Source organism: Hyperolius riggenbachi, chromosome 1, assembly GCF_040937935.1.
Source record: "Hyperolius riggenbachi isolate aHypRig1 chromosome 1, aHypRig1.pri, whole genome shotgun sequence".
NCBI classification, from domain to species: domain Eukaryota; kingdom Metazoa; phylum Chordata; class Amphibia; order Anura; family Hyperoliidae; genus Hyperolius; species Hyperolius riggenbachi.
The window spans coordinates 639,953,387-639,974,119 of NC_090646.1; the positions used below are offsets into that span (position 1 = coordinate 639,953,387).

At 45.4% G+C, this 20,733-nt stretch overlaps 2 protein-coding genes across 2 annotated transcripts in view; one reads left to right on the plus strand and one right to left on the minus strand.

Annotated features, from left to right (window-relative positions):
• The window catches only part of TXNL1 (thioredoxin like 1), a 55,141-nt gene that overhangs the window by 19,286 nt on the left and 15,122 nt on the right, over nucleotides 1-20,733 (plus strand). The window contains 2 exon segments of the mRNA XM_068251302.1: nucleotides 2,654-2,723; nucleotides 17,396-17,568. Coding sequence (XP_068107403.1) covers nucleotides 2,654-2,723; nucleotides 17,396-17,568 — 243 coding nt within the window.
• LOC137560388 (E3 SUMO-protein ligase ZBED1-like) lies at nucleotides 9,691-12,455 on the minus strand. Its single transcript, XM_068271864.1, has 2 exons — nucleotides 12,092-12,455; nucleotides 9,691-11,429 (listed from the first exon to the last, which is right to left on the minus strand). The coding sequence occupies exons 1-2, from the start codon at nucleotides 12,437-12,439 to the stop codon at nucleotides 9,753-9,755; spliced, it is 2,025 nt and encodes a 674-aa protein (XP_068127965.1). The 5' UTR covers nucleotides 12,440-12,455; the 3' UTR covers nucleotides 9,691-9,752.

A 20,733-nucleotide genomic window follows, 5' to 3' on the forward strand; every position in this document is an offset into this window, starting at 1 on the left:
GGACCCAGATAAGGGCATGCAGGGAAGCCCAGGCAGGGGAGCCCCAGGAACCAGAGAGGGCGGGCAGGGGAGCCCCAGGACCCAGAGAGGGCGGGCAGGGGAGCCCCAGGACCCAGAGAGGGCGGGCGGGGGAGCCCCAGGACCCAGAGAGGGTGGGCGGGGGAGCCCCAGGACCCAGAGAGGGTGGGCGGGGGAGCCCCAGGACCCAGAGGGGGCGGGCGGGGGAGCCCCAGGACCCAGAGGGGGCGGGCGGGGGAGCCCCAGGACCCAGAGGGGGCGGGGGAGCCTGTCAGGGGAGCCCCAGGACCCAGAGAGGGTGGGCAGGGGAGCCCCAGGACCCAGAGAGGGTGGTCGGGGGAGCCCCAGGACCCAGAGAGGGCGGTCGGGGGAGCCCCAGGACCCAGAGAGGGCGGTCGGGGGAGCCCCAGGACCCAGAGAGGGCGGTCGGGGGAGCCCCAGGACCCAGAGAGGGCGGTCGGGGGAGCCCCAGGACCCAGAGAGGGCGGTCGGGGGAGCCCGGGCAGAGGAGCCCCAGGACCCAGAGAGGGCGGTCGGGGGAGCCCGGGCAGAGGAGCCCCAGGACCCAGAGGGGGCGGGCGGGGGAGCCCCAGGACCCAGAGGGGGCGGGCGAGCCGAGGACCCAGAGAGGGCGGGCAGAGAAAGGTGGGCAGGGAAGCCAGAGAGGGCGGGCGCAGGGAAGCCCCAGGACCCAGAGAGGGCGGGCCCCAGGACCCAGAGAGGGCGGGCGGGGGAGCACCAGGACCCAGAGAGGGTGGGCAAGCCCCAAGACCCAGAGAGGGCGGGCGGGGAAGCCCCAGGACCCAGAGAGGGCGGGCGGGGAAGCCCCAGGACCCAGAGAGGGCGGGCGGGGAAGCCCCAGGACCCAGAGAGGGCGGGCGGGGAAGCCCCAGGACCCAGAGAGGGCGGGCGGGGAAGCCCCAGGACCCAGAGAGGCCGGGCGGGGGAGCCCCAGGACCCAGAGAGGGCGGGCGGGGGAGCCCCAGGACCCAGAGAGGGCGGGTGGGCGGGGAGAGCCCCAGGACCCAGAGAGGGCGGGCAGGGGAGCCCCAGGACCCAGAGAGGGCGGGTGGGGAAGCCCCAGGGTCCAGAGAGGGCTGCATTAATACCAGTGTAAGATAAATCCCAGCACAATTGTTGGAAAAGTTTTAGCTATCCTTATCCTGTTTGAATATAACAATTTTAGTTTACACTGCATCACTTTTTCAGCGCTTCGCCCGGTGTTGTGTCTGATTGTGCTGCCTTCCTGTCAATGTAACCCAATGTATGTATGCTCACTGCAGCGTTGTGATTTAAATGAAATCTCACTCACGCTGCATGTAGCATTATTTGAGCAATTGCACTTGTAGGAATGATGGAAAAGCACACATTCCTTCAGAATGGCGAACAATTTTGAAATTTGTCGTGCAAAGTGATTTGCCATGTGAAGGAAGCTTTAAAGGAATATTCCTGTCAGTCACCTGATTGAAATAAGCATAGAGGGACCCTGCAGTGGTATGAGGGGCTGTCTATGGACCACCCAGATGCTTCAACTATTGAGCAAAAGATTTTAATTTTATTTTTTATCATTCACTTTGGGTACAATATTTTTTTTAAAGAGTCCTGTGTGCTTTAAAGAAAATCTGTAATGTAAAAAAAATCCACCTGGGGATAATTGCCTCGGGAGGGTGAAGCCTCTGGATCCTAACGAGGCTTCCCCCGTCCTCTGGTGTCCCGGCAATCCAGCGCTGCGACCCCTGAACCGCGGCGAGGTAAATATTTACCTACTGCAATCCTGCGTTCGGGTTGAGGCAGAAATAGCCGAACCCAATAGGATCCGCTCTACTGCACATGTGTGAGTCCTTTGCGCCTGCACAATAGAGCGGTTACGATCGGGTTCGGCTATTTCTGCCTTACCTGAACGAAGAGCCGCTAGTGTGCCTGCGCAAAATCGCGGAGAGGTAAATATATCATTGCTTGTTGGGGGAGGTTTCGGGAGAGCCAACGCTGGATTCCCCGCAGCTACAGGGGATGGGGAAGCCTTATTGGGACCCTGAGGCTTCCCCCTACCCAGGTAAGTATCCCCCAGTGGGGGATACTTAGTACAAGTTCTCTTTACCTTAGCAGTGAAAAATTTTAATAATGGTAAGGGGGGGGGGGGCAGGTATGGGGCTGGTCCTTATGCCCACCGCTCCCCCGTTCCTTTCCGTCCCCCTCCGTTCTCTTCTAAAGGTCCTGCAAAGTTACTTTGTGGTCAGAGACTAGTGCTCAGTTGGAGCGCGTTCTTCCCCTGGGAAGGATCCGCACATGCGCACTACATTACCACTACCTAGTGCGCATGTGCAGAGCACTCCTGGCCTGCAGTCCAGGATGCAATCTGCTGGGGCAGCGTCTGCGCACTAGTCGCCTCGCTCGCTGACTAGGAAGTAACTTTAAAAGAAAACTGAGGGTGACGGAAGAGAACAGGGGAGCGGTGGGCATGAGGACTGCTTGCTTCCTCTCCCCCCATTTTTAAGATTTGTGACTGCTAAGGTATCCTTTAAAGCAGCGAAATGCTAAACCGTTACGGGTGCATAGTGCTAAGGGCATTTATTCTCATTCGCTGTGGTTGGTTTGCTATCCTCTTGTGATAACGCTGTGTCCTTTTGTCTTGCAGCTTCTGATCACTATCGCTTTCAACCAGCCAGTTAAATTGTACTCTATGAAGCTTCAAGGTCCAGATAATGGTGAGCATGCTCTACGCTGTTGCACATTCTCTTCCATACACTTTGCATACAGAGGGTCTGGTATAGTCCAGCTAACTGAGCAGCACCATTACATTTTCTTCATGAACCTCCCCATAAGGTTCTTAATAGTGTGCCGTTGAGGTGAGCAGAATTATTCACCTATTGGGGGGGGGGGGGCGCTGCTCCTGTGGCCTTTCGCCTGTACGGTGGTCACACACTCTACCATACACGTGTCCTTGACTGTTTGTCTGCTATATCCTCTTTAATGAATTCTCGCTTCTTAAAACGTAATATGATTAAAACTGAACTAATCTGTCCACCGTCTCTGTCCACCTCTCTGCCTGATATAACAATAAGTGTTACTAACACCCCTATAACTTCAGCTCCCAAAGCATGTTGCTTAGGGGTAATATTTGACTCCTCTACCTCTTTTATTCCTCACATTCACTCCCTAACCAGCTTCTGTCATCTCCAATTTAAAAACATATCTCGCGTCCAACCTTTTCTCACTTGGGATACGACTAAACTGTTAATACATGCTCTTATAATATCCCATCTGGGCGATTGTAACATACTACTTTGTGGATTTCCAACTGTCAGGTCTCGTTCAAACTACAAGAGCTTTCCTAAGCGCTTTAAGATTTTAAAAGCTCCTGCTAATGTTATCCTATGTGAGTGTTCACACTTGAGTGATGTGATTTTGTAAAAATCCCCCATAGGGTTGCATTAGCAAGAGCTTTTAAAATCTCTAGTGTTTAAGAAGCTCTTGTAGTGTGAATCAGCAATTCCAATCTTTACTTAAAGCGGTATAAAACCCTGATATAATATTCAATAAACATGTTTTCCTTCTTTTTATATGCCGTGCGGTTAGCATATTTGCTTTTGCGTATAAGTATTATTATTCATTTAGAAATTATACGTTTCTAAAGTACACGAATTTTACTCTGAGAGTTGACTTTGCATTTTATTTATAACTGCTTTATTCATCCTCTGAGAGCCAGTCCACACTAGGTCCGGAAACGTATCCGTGGCTGCGTTTTTCAAACCTGATGAAAAACGGAGTCCCGGATACTAATGTTGATAATAGCAGCCAGCCTCACCCAAGTAAAAAATGGATCCGTCTGCGTTTGCGGGGATCCGTTTTCAAAACCTGAACGGAAGGTCCGGATCTGCTGCATTTTCACGCAACGGATCAGGACCACGGATACACGCAGGGGTAGTAAAAGTAATGAGAAAATGCATCTCCAGCTCCACAGGCAAAAAACGGATGTTAAAACTGATAGCCTGAGCTTTATGATTGGCCCAAAAAAATCCTCCCACTCCTTCCTAATGATGGAGACGTTTTCTGTCAGGGAAAAACCTGAACGGAAACTGATGCACTTTCATCAGTTTGCAGTACGGTGGGTACTTCCCCTGATCCGGACTGCAGTGTCCGTCCTGCAACCGGGTCTAGTGTGGACCTAGCCCTAATCAGAAAGCATTTATGCTTGTCTGACTTTGTTCAGGGGATCCGGCAGTGTGAGAGAAGGCTTTGTTTACATTTCTCACTTGATACAATTAAACACAAGATAACATTATGTAAAGTTCGGAAGCGGCCAGCTCTGCTGGCACAGAAGCTTCTAAAGCCTGTGTTAACCCTTTGAATGCAGTTCTAGTAAAAAAGAAAAAACGCTGGTTGTATCTAATATGCTGTAAATAATCTATTAGAACAAAGTATAAATGCTGGGTTTCATTCCGCTTTAAGGCCCCTTTACACTTAATCAGTTGGTATACGTTAGTATGCGTTGGTACGCTTTAGTACACGTTTTTTCCATAGCGGGGCATTGTGAAAAATTCTGTTAAAACACGTTAAGTGTGAAAGGTGCCGTAGGAAGACATGGGCAATACTTTGAAAATCAGTTTTCTTTCAATTATACCTGAGAGCAACTGATTAAATGTAAACGGGGCCTAACTCTGCTGCTCATCTCCTTCAACCTTCTTCTCGCTCTTCCTCTGCTGCTCCTCTCTGCCAAGCTCTTTATTGGCTACCAATTAACCAGAGGATCCAGTGCAAACGCTTAACCCTAACCTAAAAAGCTCTCCACAATCTCTCTCTCTCATGTACAGGGGTTGGACAAAATAATGGAAACTCCTTTAAAATCAACAAAATATATTTTAATATGGTGTAGGTCCACCTTTCGCGGCAATTACAGCCTCAATTCTCCGAGGTATTGATTCATACAAATTGTGAATTGTTTCCAAAAGAATTTTATCCCATTCTTCAGTTAAAAGACCCTCCAGTTCTTTTAGAGACGATGGTGACGAAAATCAACTTCTTACTTGAATCTCTAAACACTACCATAAATGCTCAATAATGTTGAGGTCTGGGGATTGTGGTGGCCAGATGAGATGCTCAACTTCATTAGAATGTTCCTCGTGCCATTCTTTAACAATTCTAGCTGTGTAGTTTGGGGAAACCGTTCTTGAACTGTTATAGGATGAACTTGGTCGCCCAAAGTTCCTAAATAGTCTCGGCTGTGTTGCAGCCCAATCACACTGGGACGGCGCTGGGAGCATCTCTTCACCTACTTCAGATCGTGTTGGTGTTTTTTACGTCCGTGACTTGGGATGTGTTGTTTATGATGTGCCTCTGAGGAAGTGGCTTATGGCCACGAAACACGTGTCAGGCATTTTTATGTGAAGTGAAGGTCTGATGTTGTATCTACACGTATCACCAACTTTCTGAAGAAATTTTGAAGAATAAAAGAGAACTTTGGTTCATGGATACCATTTTAATTTCCTTTTAAATAATGCCAGTTGCCTGGCAGTCCTTCTGATCATTTTAGCTGCAGAAGTGGCTGAATCGCACACCTGAAACAAGCATGCAGCTAATCCAGTCAGATTTCAGTCAGACACCTCTGATCTGCATGCTTGTTCAGGGTCTATGGCTAAAAAGTATAATGCTGGAGATACACCATGAGTAGTTTTTTGTTTTGTTTTTTCCGCAGATGGCTTGATAAATAATTTCTGACAAGTCCGAGCTGATTTCGATCTTTTTTCTCATAGAAGTGAACGGAAATCGATTAGATAACTTGATTGGACAGTAAATCTGCTGGAAAACACTCATTATGTATTCCCAGCATTAGAGGCAGAGGATAAGCAGCGCAGCTAGACAATCTGCATCGTTTAAAAGGAAATAATTGTCAGCTTTCATATCCCGTCACTTCAGTTGAGTCGCATGCCCAGTAGATCTCTCCCTCTAGGGCAGGCGTGTCAACCTCAATACAAAATGGGCCAAAATTGAGTTCTGGGACCAAGTTGTGGGCCGACCTCAATGTCAAGTGACCACCTCTCTCACTTATTAAGTTTCCTGGTGTCTAATAGCCCCTCTCCATCCCCTATACCAGTGATCTGCAAACTTGGCTTTCCAGCTGTTAAGAAACTACAAGTCCCACAATGCATTTGTCTTTATGAATCATTACTGTGGCTGTCAGACTCCTGCAATGCATTGTGGGACTTGTAGTTCCATAAGAGCTGGGGAGCCAAGTTTGCAGATCACTGCCCTATACAATTCGCTGGTGTTTAGTGGTTCTCCCTCCCCTATACATTTTCCTGGTGTTTAGTGGCCCCCTCCTTCCCCTATACAGTTCCCTGGTGTCTAGTGGCCTCCTTCCCTCTCCTATACAGTTTACTGGTTTCTAGTGCTGTACCTCTCCCAATATGGCTTCCCTGGTGATCTAGGGTTTACCCTCCAATATAGCTTCTCTGGTGGTCTAGAGTGGGCCAAACATAATGCAAAGTGGGGAGACCACCTGAGGGCCAAATCTGATGGCTCAGAGGGCCAGATATGGCCCACGGGCCGCAGTTTGACATATATGCTCTAGGACACCAAATCCTATCGCGCCACAGGCCCCTTCAGTGCCCAGGAATGGCTTGAAGCCTGTGGCTGCATGCCCTGCGTTGTACTCGGGAGTTTATTTTAGTGAGTTTGGTCATGCTGTGCACTGTTAAGGATCACTTTAAACCATAATTACAAAACTGTGATGGAAAAGAAGTTTAGTTAGGCACCCACATGACTTGTGCCTTCGCTGCATCTCCACTTCTGACAACCTATAAACCTGTGGAGCGTCCCCTTGTTTATTTCAGTCAAGCATGGCGATGTTGAAGTGTTTTATTTTTCCTTTCATCCGCCATGAAAGATGGCTTTAGCTTTGAATAGCAGAAACATTTTAATTACATAAACAAAGTCAAGGGCAGCGTTCGTATTCCCTGGTCTGCGCGCCCCGGTAACGCCATGTTCAGCCCACATCATCAAGGTCTCCCGCTGACTGCTCTTAGACCTTGTGTTTCTTTGTCAGAGCTTAGAGGAAATAAGCTGTGAAGTAGTTTAATTTATTTTCGCTTTGCATACTGCCTTTCTACTTCATATATTTTTCTACTTCTATTTAACTTTGGGAGCATATTTTTTTTCCTGTTTCCTGTGCTCTAATTCTTTGAAGTGTACCTGTCAGGATCCTGCACAGCGAAGGAATTTTTGGTGAACCGAATCCGTGACTAGACAAATGAACTGTTCCTGGAGTCACTTTAGGTTATTAAAGTGTCATCAAATTTCATCTATAGTCCAAAGCACAGGTGTCAAACACATGGCCCTCAAGAGCTTCAAATGTCTATCATTGTAGGCATTAAAAACAGCATAAAATTATCAACTAAAACCATCTAACTGATTTTCAAGGGTTAAAACTCATGCTTTAAAGCGGTATTGCCACCATAAAAATCAAATTTCAACAGCAACTGGTCTGAATGTATTAACCTCCTGAGCGATAATCCCGAGCTGAGCTCGGGGTATGTCGCGCAGGAGGATTTCTCAGGCCCCGCTGGGCCGATTTGCATAATTTTTTTTTTTGTTACACGCAGCTAGCACTTTGCTAGCTGCGTGTAACTTCCGATCGCCGCCGCTACCCGCCGTTCCGCGCAGCCCCCCCCCCCTCCCCAACCCCTTGCGCAGCCTGGCCAATCAGTGCCAGGCAGCGCTGAGGGGTGGATCGGAACTCCCTATGACGTCACGACGTCCATGACGTCGGTGACGTCATCCCGCCCCGTCGCCATGGCGACCAGGGAAGCCCAGCAGGAAATCCCGTTCTGAACGGGATTTCCTGCTTACTCTGATCGCCGAAGGCGATCGGAGTGGGTGGGGGGTAGGGTTGCAACGGTATGAAAATTGACGGTATGATAACCGTCAAAAAAAATACCGCGGTATGACGGTATCACGGTATACGGTATTGTACAATTATTCTCATTACAAATACCCTTATAAAAATGAGACAGTCAAATTTAAACAAACTCTTCTTTATTAAACCCTTAAGGGTTAGTGTCTGACCTCCTGTCATGCTTGAAACCAACAATACAAAAAGTAAAGGTCAATCCAAAATTCACAACAGAGCAATTTGCTATTTTGCTGGCTGTCATTCTTAAAGTGGACCTGAACTCTTGCATAGGACTGAAAAAACACATAGATAAATGCACCCTGTATGTATTTAGAGAGTTTAGCCTGTTTAATTCCCCCTCATTTGTGTCTAATGATGATTAAACTCTAATAATCACAAGTTGTAATCTGATCTCTCCCCTGTGTGTCACATGACTGCCTATGGCAAAGAGAGGGCACTAGGGCAGATAATAAGGCCATTTGAAAATGAGAAAGTACAGTATGTTATGTCTATCTGCTAAACTGTGCAGATTTATTTTAGGAATTGTATCAGGTTCAGGTATAACAAGGAAAAGGTTATCATGCTGTTGCATATCTTTTGGAGCACAGAGGAGAACGTTCTTCTGAGTTCAGTTCCACTTTAATTGGTTCTTAATCTTAACTTTTATTAACGTGTAATAAATTGCATGCCATGCATTGTATTATATTACAGCCAGAACCTGTCCTGAAGTCTTGTTGTGCACCATGCAATTTCCCATCAGACAGATGGGTCGACCTATAACTAGATAATTTCAGACAGATCCAATCAGATCTCCGATCGTATTCCTGAGCGATTTTCTGATCACTTAGATGATCAATGCAAATCAAACAGAAAAACGATCGGAAATCAGATCAGACCTGTCAGAAATTATCCAATTCGACCCATCTATCTGACATGAAATTGCATGGAAAACACCAAAAATACAATAATTAAAGGTCAATCCAATTGCCAACAGAGCAAGAGCAGAGCTGAGGGTAAATCTTCCCATGGAGAGTGACCCTTCCAACAGATCATGAGATTAACTAAAGTTCAATCCAAAATTGCCAACAACAGTTACAGGGCTAATTGACACTTTATGCCTGGCTGGCCCTGGGCTGGGTACCAGACTGACTGGTACTATTCAATGAGTAGTACACTATTACACACTAAAATGTGCACTGCAATTTCTCATCAGACAGATGGGTCGACCTATACTAGATAATTTCAGACAGATCCGATCGGATCTCCGATCGTTTTCCTGATTGATTTTCTGACCACTTACATGATCAATGCAAATCAATCAGAAAAACGATCGGAAATCAGATCAGACCTGTCGGAAATTATCCAATTCGACCCATCTATCTGACATGAAATTGCATGGAAACTTCCTGAGCATGCCCTAATCCATGGAAAACATCAGCAATACGATAAGTGAAGGTCAATTCAAAATTGCCAACAACAGTAAGTAAGTACACAGAGTCACTCACAGACACTTTATGCCAGGCCCTGGGCTGAGTGAGTACCAGTACCACCACCACCAGACTGGTATTCAATGAGTATATTACAGTCACTAAAGTTGTGCACCATGCAATTTCCCATCAGACAGATGGGTCGACCTATACTAGATAATTTCAGACAGATCCGATCGGATCTCCGATCGTTTTCCTGATTGATTTTCTGACCACTTACATGATCAATGCAAATCAATCAGAAAAACGATCGGAAATCAGATCAGACCTGTCGGAAATTATCCAATTCGACCCATCTATCTGACATGAAATTCACATTCACAATTCATCATGAGAGTCGGAGATTAACATGTATTTGTTTAGGCCAGGTTATGGTGAAGAAATGTAAGCATGTTGAGAGTTTCAGGGCTCATCCTTGACCGCTGAGGAGACAGGATATGTCCGCTGGTACTAAAGATTCTCTCTGAAGGCACGCTTGTTGCAGGTATGCAGAGATACTTTCTTGCCACATTTGCCAGAAGAGGCATTTCTTGCCTATGCATTTTCCACCAAGAAAGAGGGTCAGCGTCACTGCTGATAGTAGGAAGAGATATGTACATGGACACTTCGGACAGCACTTTTTCATGAATGTTTTCATTTCCTAATGTTGCCTTGTTCTGCCGGGATGATGTGATTCGCTGTAGCAACCCAGATAGACCCTTCTCTTTCTTAGTGGTGGTGGTGGTACTGGTACAACTGGTAGTGCTACGGCTTTCTGTTCCCTCTGCTCCTTCATTTACTGGAGTGGATTCTTCTAGTGAGTGTGACATTGGTGCAAGATTCTCAGCTTCTTCAATACATGCCTCAACTGTGTCATCCAGGTTTTTACAAAAGCTTCTCTTAAATCGCGGATCTAGTAAGCAGGAGATGTGCAACACACGTTGCATTGACTCTGTGTATCTCCCTTCTAGCAAGTCTTCCCTCATTATAGTCTTCATCTGTGAGGTAAGTATGCTGTCTTCAGTTTGCTCCTTAAGGATTTCATTGCCAATGTGCTCAAGTATTGGTGTGAGTGAGGACAGTGTGACCCGTTTCTCAGAGGCAAGGGCATCAGTGAGCTCATGAAGTGGTTGAAGAATCTTGTTGACATTCTCAAGAGTGGCAATGTCGCTGTCTTTTGGCATGAGGTGCCATGTACCTCGGTCAATGGCCAGCACTGCGCAGACAGCCTGTTGCTGTTCCAGGAACCTGGAGATCATCTCAAATGTAGATCCCCACCTTGTTACCACATCATGGATTAGGGCATGCTCAGGAAGTTCCAGGTCTGACTGTTTCTTTTTTAAATCTCTTTTCTTTTTCCAACTCCTAGAAAAACCCTGTACTAAATGTCGGCAGGCTCTGACAGCTGATTCTACCCTTTGCATTTTCAAGACTTTGTTAATGGCCAAATTTAAATTGTGTCCAAAACATGTGAGCCAAACACAAGGGAACTCTAAAAAGGCCTTCTTCATATTTGACGCGTTGTCTGTAGTAATTCCACACAGGCTTTCCTTTGGAAGATTCCAATCTTGGAGAATGTTGTCAAACATTTCAGAGATGTGTTCTGCAGTGTGGTCTTCTGGAAAAAAGAGAGTCTCCAAGCAATGACATATCAGTTTCCAATCTGAAGAGAGGTAGTGGACTGTAAAACTAATGAATGGTTCCCCTCCTCCACTGCTACTGGTCCACAGGTCTGTGGTGACTGCATACCACATAGCTTCCTTCAGCTGTTGTTCAACACTGGATCTCACTTCTTTGTACATGCGAGGTATTTCATTACTGGAAAAGTATGTTCTTGATGGCACCTTGTACAGTGGGATGGCCTTTTTCATCAGGTGTAGAAAGCCAGGTTTTTCCACTAATCTTAAGGGCATCATGTCCTTGGCAATGAAGTATGCCACAGCACGGTTCAAATCTTTGGCTTGTTTAGACTTGGGGTCTAATTTTGTTCCCTTTATAAATGACTGCATGACAGTTGGTTGAACAGTGCTGGAATATTCAGTCTTCTTAGCTTCATCCTACAGAAAGAAGAAACAATTACCACAAAATCACTCACTAAAATATGTATATATAATTTACATTTAAAGTAAAGCAGAGACAAAGCATCCTCATGTTTTTTACCATATTAGTGGGAAGTTGGAACATTAGAGAAAACACCTACCCTGGCCTGCTCTCTGTTTCATTATTTACTGTTCATTCAGATTGCTTCTGATCAGCCCATGAGCCCCGATAAAATCCCAGACTGAGCATTCAGTCTGGCTTTGCTATAATGACTCAGGCACAGGCAGATAATGATTCATGAGCAGCAGAGCCACAAGGGGAAGGGGGCAGGCTTAGGCTTGAAAAGACAGCACAGAAAAGAGACTCACCTATAAAGATTCCTGAACAAAGACAGACTGAACAGCGCTCAGACAGTCGGGGTCTCGGGGATTTTATCAGGGCTGATAAGAAGCAAGCTGACAGTAAATAATGAAACAGAGAGCAGGTCAGGGTGTTTTCTCTAATAATGTTGCAACTTTTCCACTGATATATGTTAAAAAAACGTAAAATACATGAGGGTGCTTCGTCTCTGGTTGCACAGGCATGCACAGGCCTAAAAGTTAAAGTACACAGCAATAATGCAGCATTGATAAAAAATTAGGCAGTGAGGAAATTGAAATGGGAATGGATGGATACATACCTTGCTATGTTGTAGAGAGTGAGACACAGAGGGATGGTGTTCTCGGAGATGAGCAAACATGTTCGAGGTGTTTCCTCCTTTGGCAGCCACTTTTCGCCCACAATTGCGACATACTGGAAATCCGTCCTCCATGACAAAGCCACGGTCGTTTTTGGGATATCCAAAATGTTCCCATGCTGCAGATTTGACTTTTTTATTTGGTGGATGGAGCAGGATTCTTTCTGCCGTTTGCTGTGGCTCTGTTGCCTGCATGCTTTTGTGTAGCTCAATTTCCACTTCCTGCATATTACTTCTTCTGTGCATCTTAGGATCAGCATCCTGCATATTTCTTGACTCAGCTGGCTGCATTTCTGATGCCTCAGCCTGCATGATCTGTGGCTGGTGGAAATCCTCCTCAGGAAGCATTCTGCAGTGCAATTCTCTTTTACAACTAGCTTATTGGTGGCACCGTGGCAGTGGCAGTGGCACGAGGACTGGGAGAGATCAAATTACAACTTGTGATCAGACGAGCTTATGCACAGCACAGGTGGTAGTCAGACTCAGTCTCAGAGATGATGACACATTGGGGATCAAATGACTTGCTTGCACTCACACAGGCTAAACTCTCTAAATACATGCAGCAGGTGCACCGTGCAGCCAGGGTCTGCTTTCCTAGCTGGCTCAGGCTGGCAGTGGCAGGCAGGCCCAGGCCCCAGAGTCAGACACAGTGGGGGAGGCTCTCAGGCGGCAGGCCATGAGGTCAGGTGGGGCTGGATGCATACCCTTAAGGTGGTGGTGGTGGCGAATTGGCGTTGGCGTGGCGATGCCCTTATTTTTTCCTTTAGGGTGGCTCTAGGGCGTTTCCCCCTTGCCTTACTTTGTTGCAGGCCTGGCTGGAAATATGGCTCCCTCCTGGGTCGTACAAGCTACGCAGCACTCACAGACTCTGGGCGGGAAGGCAGGAGGAGGAGTACGTGCCTACGTGGTGCGTAGATGCGTATGCGCTCCAGCCGCTAGGGGAGCAGCGTTTAAATTACATGCCGCGGTCGCGGCAGGTCGCACTCGCGTCATCATTACAGGACGCGTACGCAGCCAGCGCCTGACGTCAACCCGGAAATAGGGCAAACCGGTATTTCAGAAATGTGCACGGTACGGTTACCATGTAAATTAATACCGCGATATATCGTGAAACCGGTAAACCGCGGCAACCCTAGTGGGGGGATGCCGCTGCGCTGCGGCTATCATGTAGCGAGCCCTGGGCTCGCTACATGATTTAAAAAATAAAAAAAATTAAAAAATAGTGCTGCGCCACCTCTTGGGCGATATAATTGTATCGCCCAGAGGGTTAAGTGATAGATACTAATCCTGCATTCAAAACTTGCAAAACTTTTTCTGCTGTTATGGTTTGGAGTTATCACATACTTTAGGAGCACTGGCCCTAGTGCCAAACAATGCCAAAGAGTTGAATGCTGGGAGCTCTCTTTATCTATAATATATTCCTCCTCTTCCATTTATTTCCCTATCCAGCTGCTTATCAGAAACACCCTCTGATTACTTGTATTTACAAGCAAGGCTGATGTGACTCAGTGAATGGACGTGTAAATAAAAAATACAGTGCAGTTGTTAGTATACACCTCAGTGGGAGTGTCTGAAGCCTCTGGGAGGAGGGCAACCAATGAATACACAATGAGCAAGAGAAGGGAGGGGGGAAAACAAGAGTCAGGGAGGATATGATGTCAGCATTAGCTTGTCAAGTGCGTTTTTTATTTCTAGGTTAGCATTGGTGTCGCTTGTTTTTTAACCACTTAACGACCTCTGCCACGCTTATCTACGCCCCTTTAAAATTCACCTAAGTCACAGGGACGTAGATAGGCAACTCCTGTTTATTTTCCTTCTGTGCACGGTCGCGTCCGCGTGCTCGCGGATGTGCATCCGCGTGCACGCGGATGTGCATACGTGTCGGGCACCTGCTGGTCCGTGATTGGCTGATGTGAACATGTGTTCACAAAGCCAATGACGGTGCTCATTCATGCAGAATGTGTGTAAACATTGCATCAGTCTCTATGCTGTTACAATTACTGAGATCACTCGTGAGAGGATCTCAGATAACTAACACAGCATTAGTGACTGATCAGCATCAGTGAGGTTTTTTTAAATAAATTATACCCCCATTAAGCCCATTAACCCTTGCCTCCCTTAAATGTGAAAATTGCTGTGGTTTTTAGGTGAAAAACCCTGTGGTAGAGAAGTGGTTAAGGGGTGCATACGCTGGTCGATTTCAACCATCAATCAATTCTATGGAATCAATGTATTTTGATCGACTAGATCTATCTGATAGGATGAAAAATCTAGGTCGATCTGCTGCTGGTAGCAGATCCATGGCCCATAGAGTTGTATTGGATCTAATGGTCCAATAATGCATTTTCATCGATTTCCAATAGATTTCAAAATGACCACCTTTATGTTGGGAATACACAATGAGATTTTTCAGCAGATTTACTGTCCGATCATTTTTCTGATCGATTTCCATTCACTTCTATAAGAACTCGATCGGAAATCAGATCGGACATGTCGGAAATTATCTATCGAACCATCTATCTGCCAAAAAATTTCCTGGTGTTTTCCCAGCATTACACCTAATTTAGCTGCTACTTGATAGACCTGCCTTTACCTGGCAGAATTATCAGATTGAGCTAGAAGTGTAAACAAGGCAGAAACGCTGCTGCTACTGTATCTATGGGAAGCAGTGAACTTTGTCTATTCTGTTTGCTCACTAATTACTTCTGTAGGAGTACATCTGATCATTTGTCCTGCAGCCTACAATAATAATCTGAACATTTGTATAGCACTTTTCTCCTGTCGGACTCAAAGCGCTCAAGAGCTGCAGCCACTGGGACGCGCTCAGGAGGCCACCCTGCAGTGTTAGGGAGTCTTGCCTTGAACTCCTTACTGAATAGGTACTTGACCTAGCCAGGATTCAAACCCTGGTCTCCCATGTCAAAGGCAGAGCCCTTAACCAGTACACTATCCAGCCACCACTCTGTCCGCTTTAGTGGGGTGAAAATATGCATGCAAAAGACTTCAAAGCAGTCTCATTAGTGTTTCATTTTTACTGTGTATTTCAAGTGGTATAAAACTCTGCATTTCTTCTTTGCTCTATAAAATTATTTACAGCATAAAATCTACTACCAGAAAAAAAAAAACTGGTAGCAGAACAGCATTCAAACCGTTAAACACAACACTTTCTTCTTCAGTGGAAAGCTTATTGCTGACATTAGATCCCTACTCAAGTGATTATATATTCTCTATTTGCCTAGCTGCTAGACTGCCACTATTTAAAAAAAAAAACATTTCTGCGCAGTGTTTCATCTGCATGAAACTTAATGTTTTAAAGGGAAAAAAAACATTTTTTTAAGACAAAACCACTTTAATTACTGGGCACTTTAAGGTGTAGGTCCCTTTTGACAACAGGGGGGGGGGGGGGGTGGAGTTGTCAGACTTTAAAGATGAACTGCAGTAAAAATAACTTAATTTAAAAAAAAAAGTGCTTTAATTTTTTAATAATCATTTATAAATGATTTAGTCAATGTCTGCCCATTGTAAATTCTTTCCTCTCCCTGATTTACATTCTGACATTTATCACATGGTGACATTTTTACTGCTGGCAGGTGATGTCTGTGGAAAGAGATGATGCATTTTTGGCAAACAGCTGTTATTTCCCACAATGCAAAAGGCTCCCACAGTGTGATGTCAGCACCCTGGTCCTGACATCACACTGTGGAAGTGGTTTCACCACAATATCAGCCATACAGCGCCACTTGATGATCCGTTTGAGAAAAGGAAAAGATTTATCATAGGAAAGGGGGTATCAGCTACTGATTGGGATGAAGTTAGTCAAATCAAATATAGAAAGATAGCTTTATTGGCATGACCAAGATTCATTACAGGTATTGCCAAAGCAAGGGGAAATAGGGGACATGGGAGGGGGTGGGGTAGGGGACAATGGCTAAGCAGTCTGTGGACATTTTTTAGGTTTACAGTTCAGTTATGCTCCTCTCAGTCTGTGGCATGCTGTGACATAGTGTGCAGCGATTGTCACTGTGGATTCCTCTTCTCCCAGTAGGATATATGTTTTTCTCTCATCTTCTAGTGTGAGAAAGTCTGGGAATAGTTCCAACAATTTCTTAAAGTAAGTGTCCCTGGTTGCAGTATATTTGGGGCAGTGCAGCAGGAAGTGGCTTTCATCCTCAAGGGTCTTCTGCTGACAGTGTTGGCATAGTCTCTCCTCCCTGGGTTTGTACGTCTGTCTGTGTCTCCCAGACTCTATTTCGAGGTTGTGAGCACTCAGTCTGTAGACACTGAGGATTTTCCTCTCTTGGGAGTTTTGGAGCTTTTCCAGGTATGGGGCCATTTTATATTCTCTTTGTAGAGACTGGTATATGGCTAGCTTTTGTGACTGTTTTATTTCACTCCTCCATTTTTCCACATAGTCTTCTTTGCTCTTAGCTGTGGTGTGTTTTATCTGGACTCTTGTTATGACCTGTGGGTCGGGGGTTGGAGGGAGTATAGAGCTGACCACGACTTTCAGTGCACATGGCTTTTCTTGGTCTTCATTGTGCAGCATGGCTTTGTAGTGGGGTGAGTCGGGGCTGCTGCTCTGTAGGTGGGCCCAGAAGGACAACACTCTCTTCTGTATCTCAAGCAGTAATGGAAATCTCCCCAGCTCAGCTCGGCAGGCATTGTTTGAGGTACTCCGATGGACATGGAGAAGGTGTTTGCAGAACTCAAGGTGGAATATTTCTGTTGGGCTGGGTCCCATTTTGATTGGTCTGGGTAGGTGGTGGGGCCCCATACTTCACTTCCATACAGTAGGATTGGGGTGATGACACTGTCAAAAACCTTCAGCCAGACCTTTACTGGTGGTTTGAGGTGGTACAGTCCTTTCCTGATGGCATAGAATGTTCGGCATGCTTTGGCTTTTAGGGCCTCCATGGCTGACTTAAGGCTTCCTGATTGGATGATTTCCAGACCAAGGTAGGTATATTTATCAGTTCTGCTGATTTCACAGTCATTGAGTATAAAGGATGGGCTCTGGGCTGACCTGTTTTTCCTCTGGAACACCATGGTTTTGGTTTTCTTTAGATTAATGGGGAGTGCCCATGTTGTGCTAAATAGTCTTGGTTACAGTTTCACTTTAACTGCTTTCTTTTTTCGCTATAGTGGTCCTTTAAGCAGCAGTATACCACAGGGCTCAATTAAAATTGTTTTACAAATACTTAAGTACAGTATACGTACTCCTCATGCACAGCTTCTTTTTCCCCACAGGCCAGGGACCAAAGTATGTAAAAATTTTCATAAACCTCCCGCGATCAATGGACTTCGATGAAGCCATGAGAAGTGAACCAACCCAAGCTCTAGAACTGACTGCAGATGACATAAAAGAGGAGAGCATTATACAGCTGCGCTATGTCAAGTTTCAGAATGTTAACAGTGTAACGGTAAGTATAAAAAACTTCATGCAAGCTCTGTAAAAGTACATGTGAAGTCACGCTTATTTTTTAATATTTTTTTTTTTTCAAATTCTGTGTAGTGAGAGAAAAGTGCTAACCCTGAACATGGGATGCAAACCTGCCAGTTGGAAAGGAATTGCCACGTTTGACAGGTGGCTCCAGAAAAGCTGCCCCACTGGGAGTTTCTGCCCACAATCTTATATACACTAGCTAAATTTGTATCCATGCAAGGAAAACTGAAAGAAAAATGATGCCGTTACACAGAGCTGCCAATCAGAATGCTGGATTTGTTTAAAAACCTGGTTAGTTGCTGTGAGTAACAAGTTTTTCTTGCACGGATCTGAAAACAAACCTGAAGTGAGGAAGCAGTTGTGTTATTGCCCTTCTGTTGCTGTGGGCTATTCATGCTACTCTTCGTTCACGTTTCTCGTTCATCAGCCTTTTTTGTCCACAATGGTCCCGATCACTTGAAATTTTTTTTTAACTGCCACTCTCTAAACACCCGAGATACTGTAGGGCGAGAAGATCCTAAGAGAGTTGTCGTTTCTGAGGCGCTGGCACCAGCTCTTCTTGCACCAACGATCATCCCTCATTCAATGTCACTTAAATCTTTTGTCGACCCATTTTGACATTAACTTCTGTGATAACTACATCGTCGAAAGCTGAGGGTTCTTTGTATAAGCAACTCGTTGTTACATCACTGTTGGACTGCTTGGCTTTCAAATAAATGGTTTCTATAATGTTTTGGCCATTATAATGCAACAGACAGTGTGAAACTAGACCAAGTCCTGTGGTACTTGTGCCCCAATAGGTACTCCCAGTAGACTTGGGGTTTTAAACATGTCAGTCAGTAAGAGTACATGAAATTAGAAAAAAATATCTCATTAATAAGCAAGCCTGAATAAGCATTTTAAATCCGTTTAGAATGGAAAGTTTAAAAAGCATTTTATACATTTATTATGGGGTAATACTAACAAATATACATATATGCGTCTAGGGTTACAAGTGATGCTACCCACAGTAGGCAGTACAGCAAAGTCCCCAACATCCAGCACAGGCAAGGGAATGCCTGATGGCGAATGTGTGTGCTTGCTGGTTGCCGGCTGAAATTCGCACGACTTACAAGGACTGACACAAGACAGTGAGACATGTTCTTTCTTTGTGACATCATTGTATTGAAAAACCTCATTGGTTACCCTCTATGGCAAGTCTAAGCTTGAGAATGGTATTTAGCTGCTTTCAAGAACACACTATAGCTCATGGCTCAGAATAGAATGAAGAATTCCAAACGTGTTCACTAATCCATCATAGTATGAAACCCTTTATACTTATGTAGAATTATAGACTGCATTTTAGAAAAGTACCCACATTATGTCCTACATACCTTATCATGCAATCGGAACCAACAATGATTGAGAATATGACCTTGATTGCGTTGAATCGTGAAATCCTCCATACACATACAATGTTTTTCACTGGCTCAGGGCTATGGTAGGCAGAAACTACGCCGCATCTGTGGCTTTCTGATGCGATATAGATTCTAAGCCACGGCTTTCCGCAGGCCCAAGCCAGTCACTACTTGCTGTAGGAAGTAAACTCAGCTGTCATGTGACAGCCAAGGTTCCTCCCATCTGCAAAGAGTTGGTTTCATTCACAAACAAGTCCCTGGTCCTTAAAGGGCCAGAGCGCCGCAGGCCATAATGAGTCCTTAAAATTTGCTCCAAATTGCTACTAATAATAAAGTTCTTGTGAGGATCTGGCAGTGTAAGGCTGGATAAGGCAATCCAGGAAGTAGAAAGTACCAATAAAATCCAACAGAGTAACCAAGCAGCTGGGGTGACCCAAACCACTCGGAATGTATAAGGTGATAAAAGAGACTGAAAAGCCCTCCTACTAATAAGCAATGCTTGGTGAAATTTGCCTTCTTGAAACAGAAGGAAACTTGTAATAATTCAGCTATAAGTGAACATTTGTGGTTATTCAGTAGTGGTGCATTGTGGGTAACCACAAATGTTCACTTATAGATGGATTATTGCAAGTTTCCTACTGTTTTAAGAAGGCAAATTACACCAAGCATTGCTGTTTAGTAGGAGAGCTTTTTGGTCCCTTTTATCCCGTTATACATTCCGAGTGGTTTGGGTCACCCTGAGCTGCTTGGTTACTCTGTTGTACTGGTCCAAGCCCTATCTCACACAGCCGTATCAATCCCTGCTATGTACTGATGAGGACCAAAACTCCGAAACAGGCTGTCTACGTGGCTGTGTAAAATTTAAAGCTATAAGCTTGCTATACACCAGCAGTTCTGGATACTAGCCTGGCTTCAGTCTCTTTTAGCCCTTTATACATTCCTAGTGGTTTGGGTCACCCCGACCTGCTTGGATATTATTGGTACTTTCTACTTTCTGGATTGCCTCATCCAGCCTTACACTGCCAGATCCTCACAAGTACTATTATTATTTATACCGCGCTGACATCTTCCGCAGTGCTGTACAGAGCAAGATTGTCTTGTCCCTCAGAGGGACACACAATCTAATCCCTACCATAGTCCTATGTCTATGTATGTATCGTGTAGTGTATGTATAGTTGACTAGGGCCAATTTAGGGGAAAGTCAATTAACCTATCTGTATGTTTTTGGATGCGGGAGGAAACCGGAGTGCCCAGAGGAAACCCATACAGACACAGGGAGAACATACAAACTCTTTGCAGATAGTGCCCTGGCTGAGATACGAACTGGGAACAAGACGAGACCGCTAACCACTACGCCACTGGTCTGCCCAAGAACTAGGCGTGTATATTACGGTCTACTTTTGGAGTCGCCAGATATTTGTCCTCCAGAATACCTCTATCGTCAGACCGCACGTGACTACATTCCAGAGCAATCAGCCATTCACCTTGATAAAGCAGCTCCTCTGGTCTGTCAGTGGCGCTTCAATCATAGGATGGAGGCTGAATGTTTACATGATTGTTTTTCATTTTTCAAACAAGCCTGCTTTAATAAAGACTGACTGGCGGTGGCTTCTCTTTAGCCTGGTAACAGATCGGTTAATAATACTTTGCTGTACGGTGAAGGGTTTTGTGTAAGACGATCAGTTCATCGATGATTAGCGCGGATGCGCTGGGTTCATTAGCGTGCTTCATTTGCCAGGCTCTGG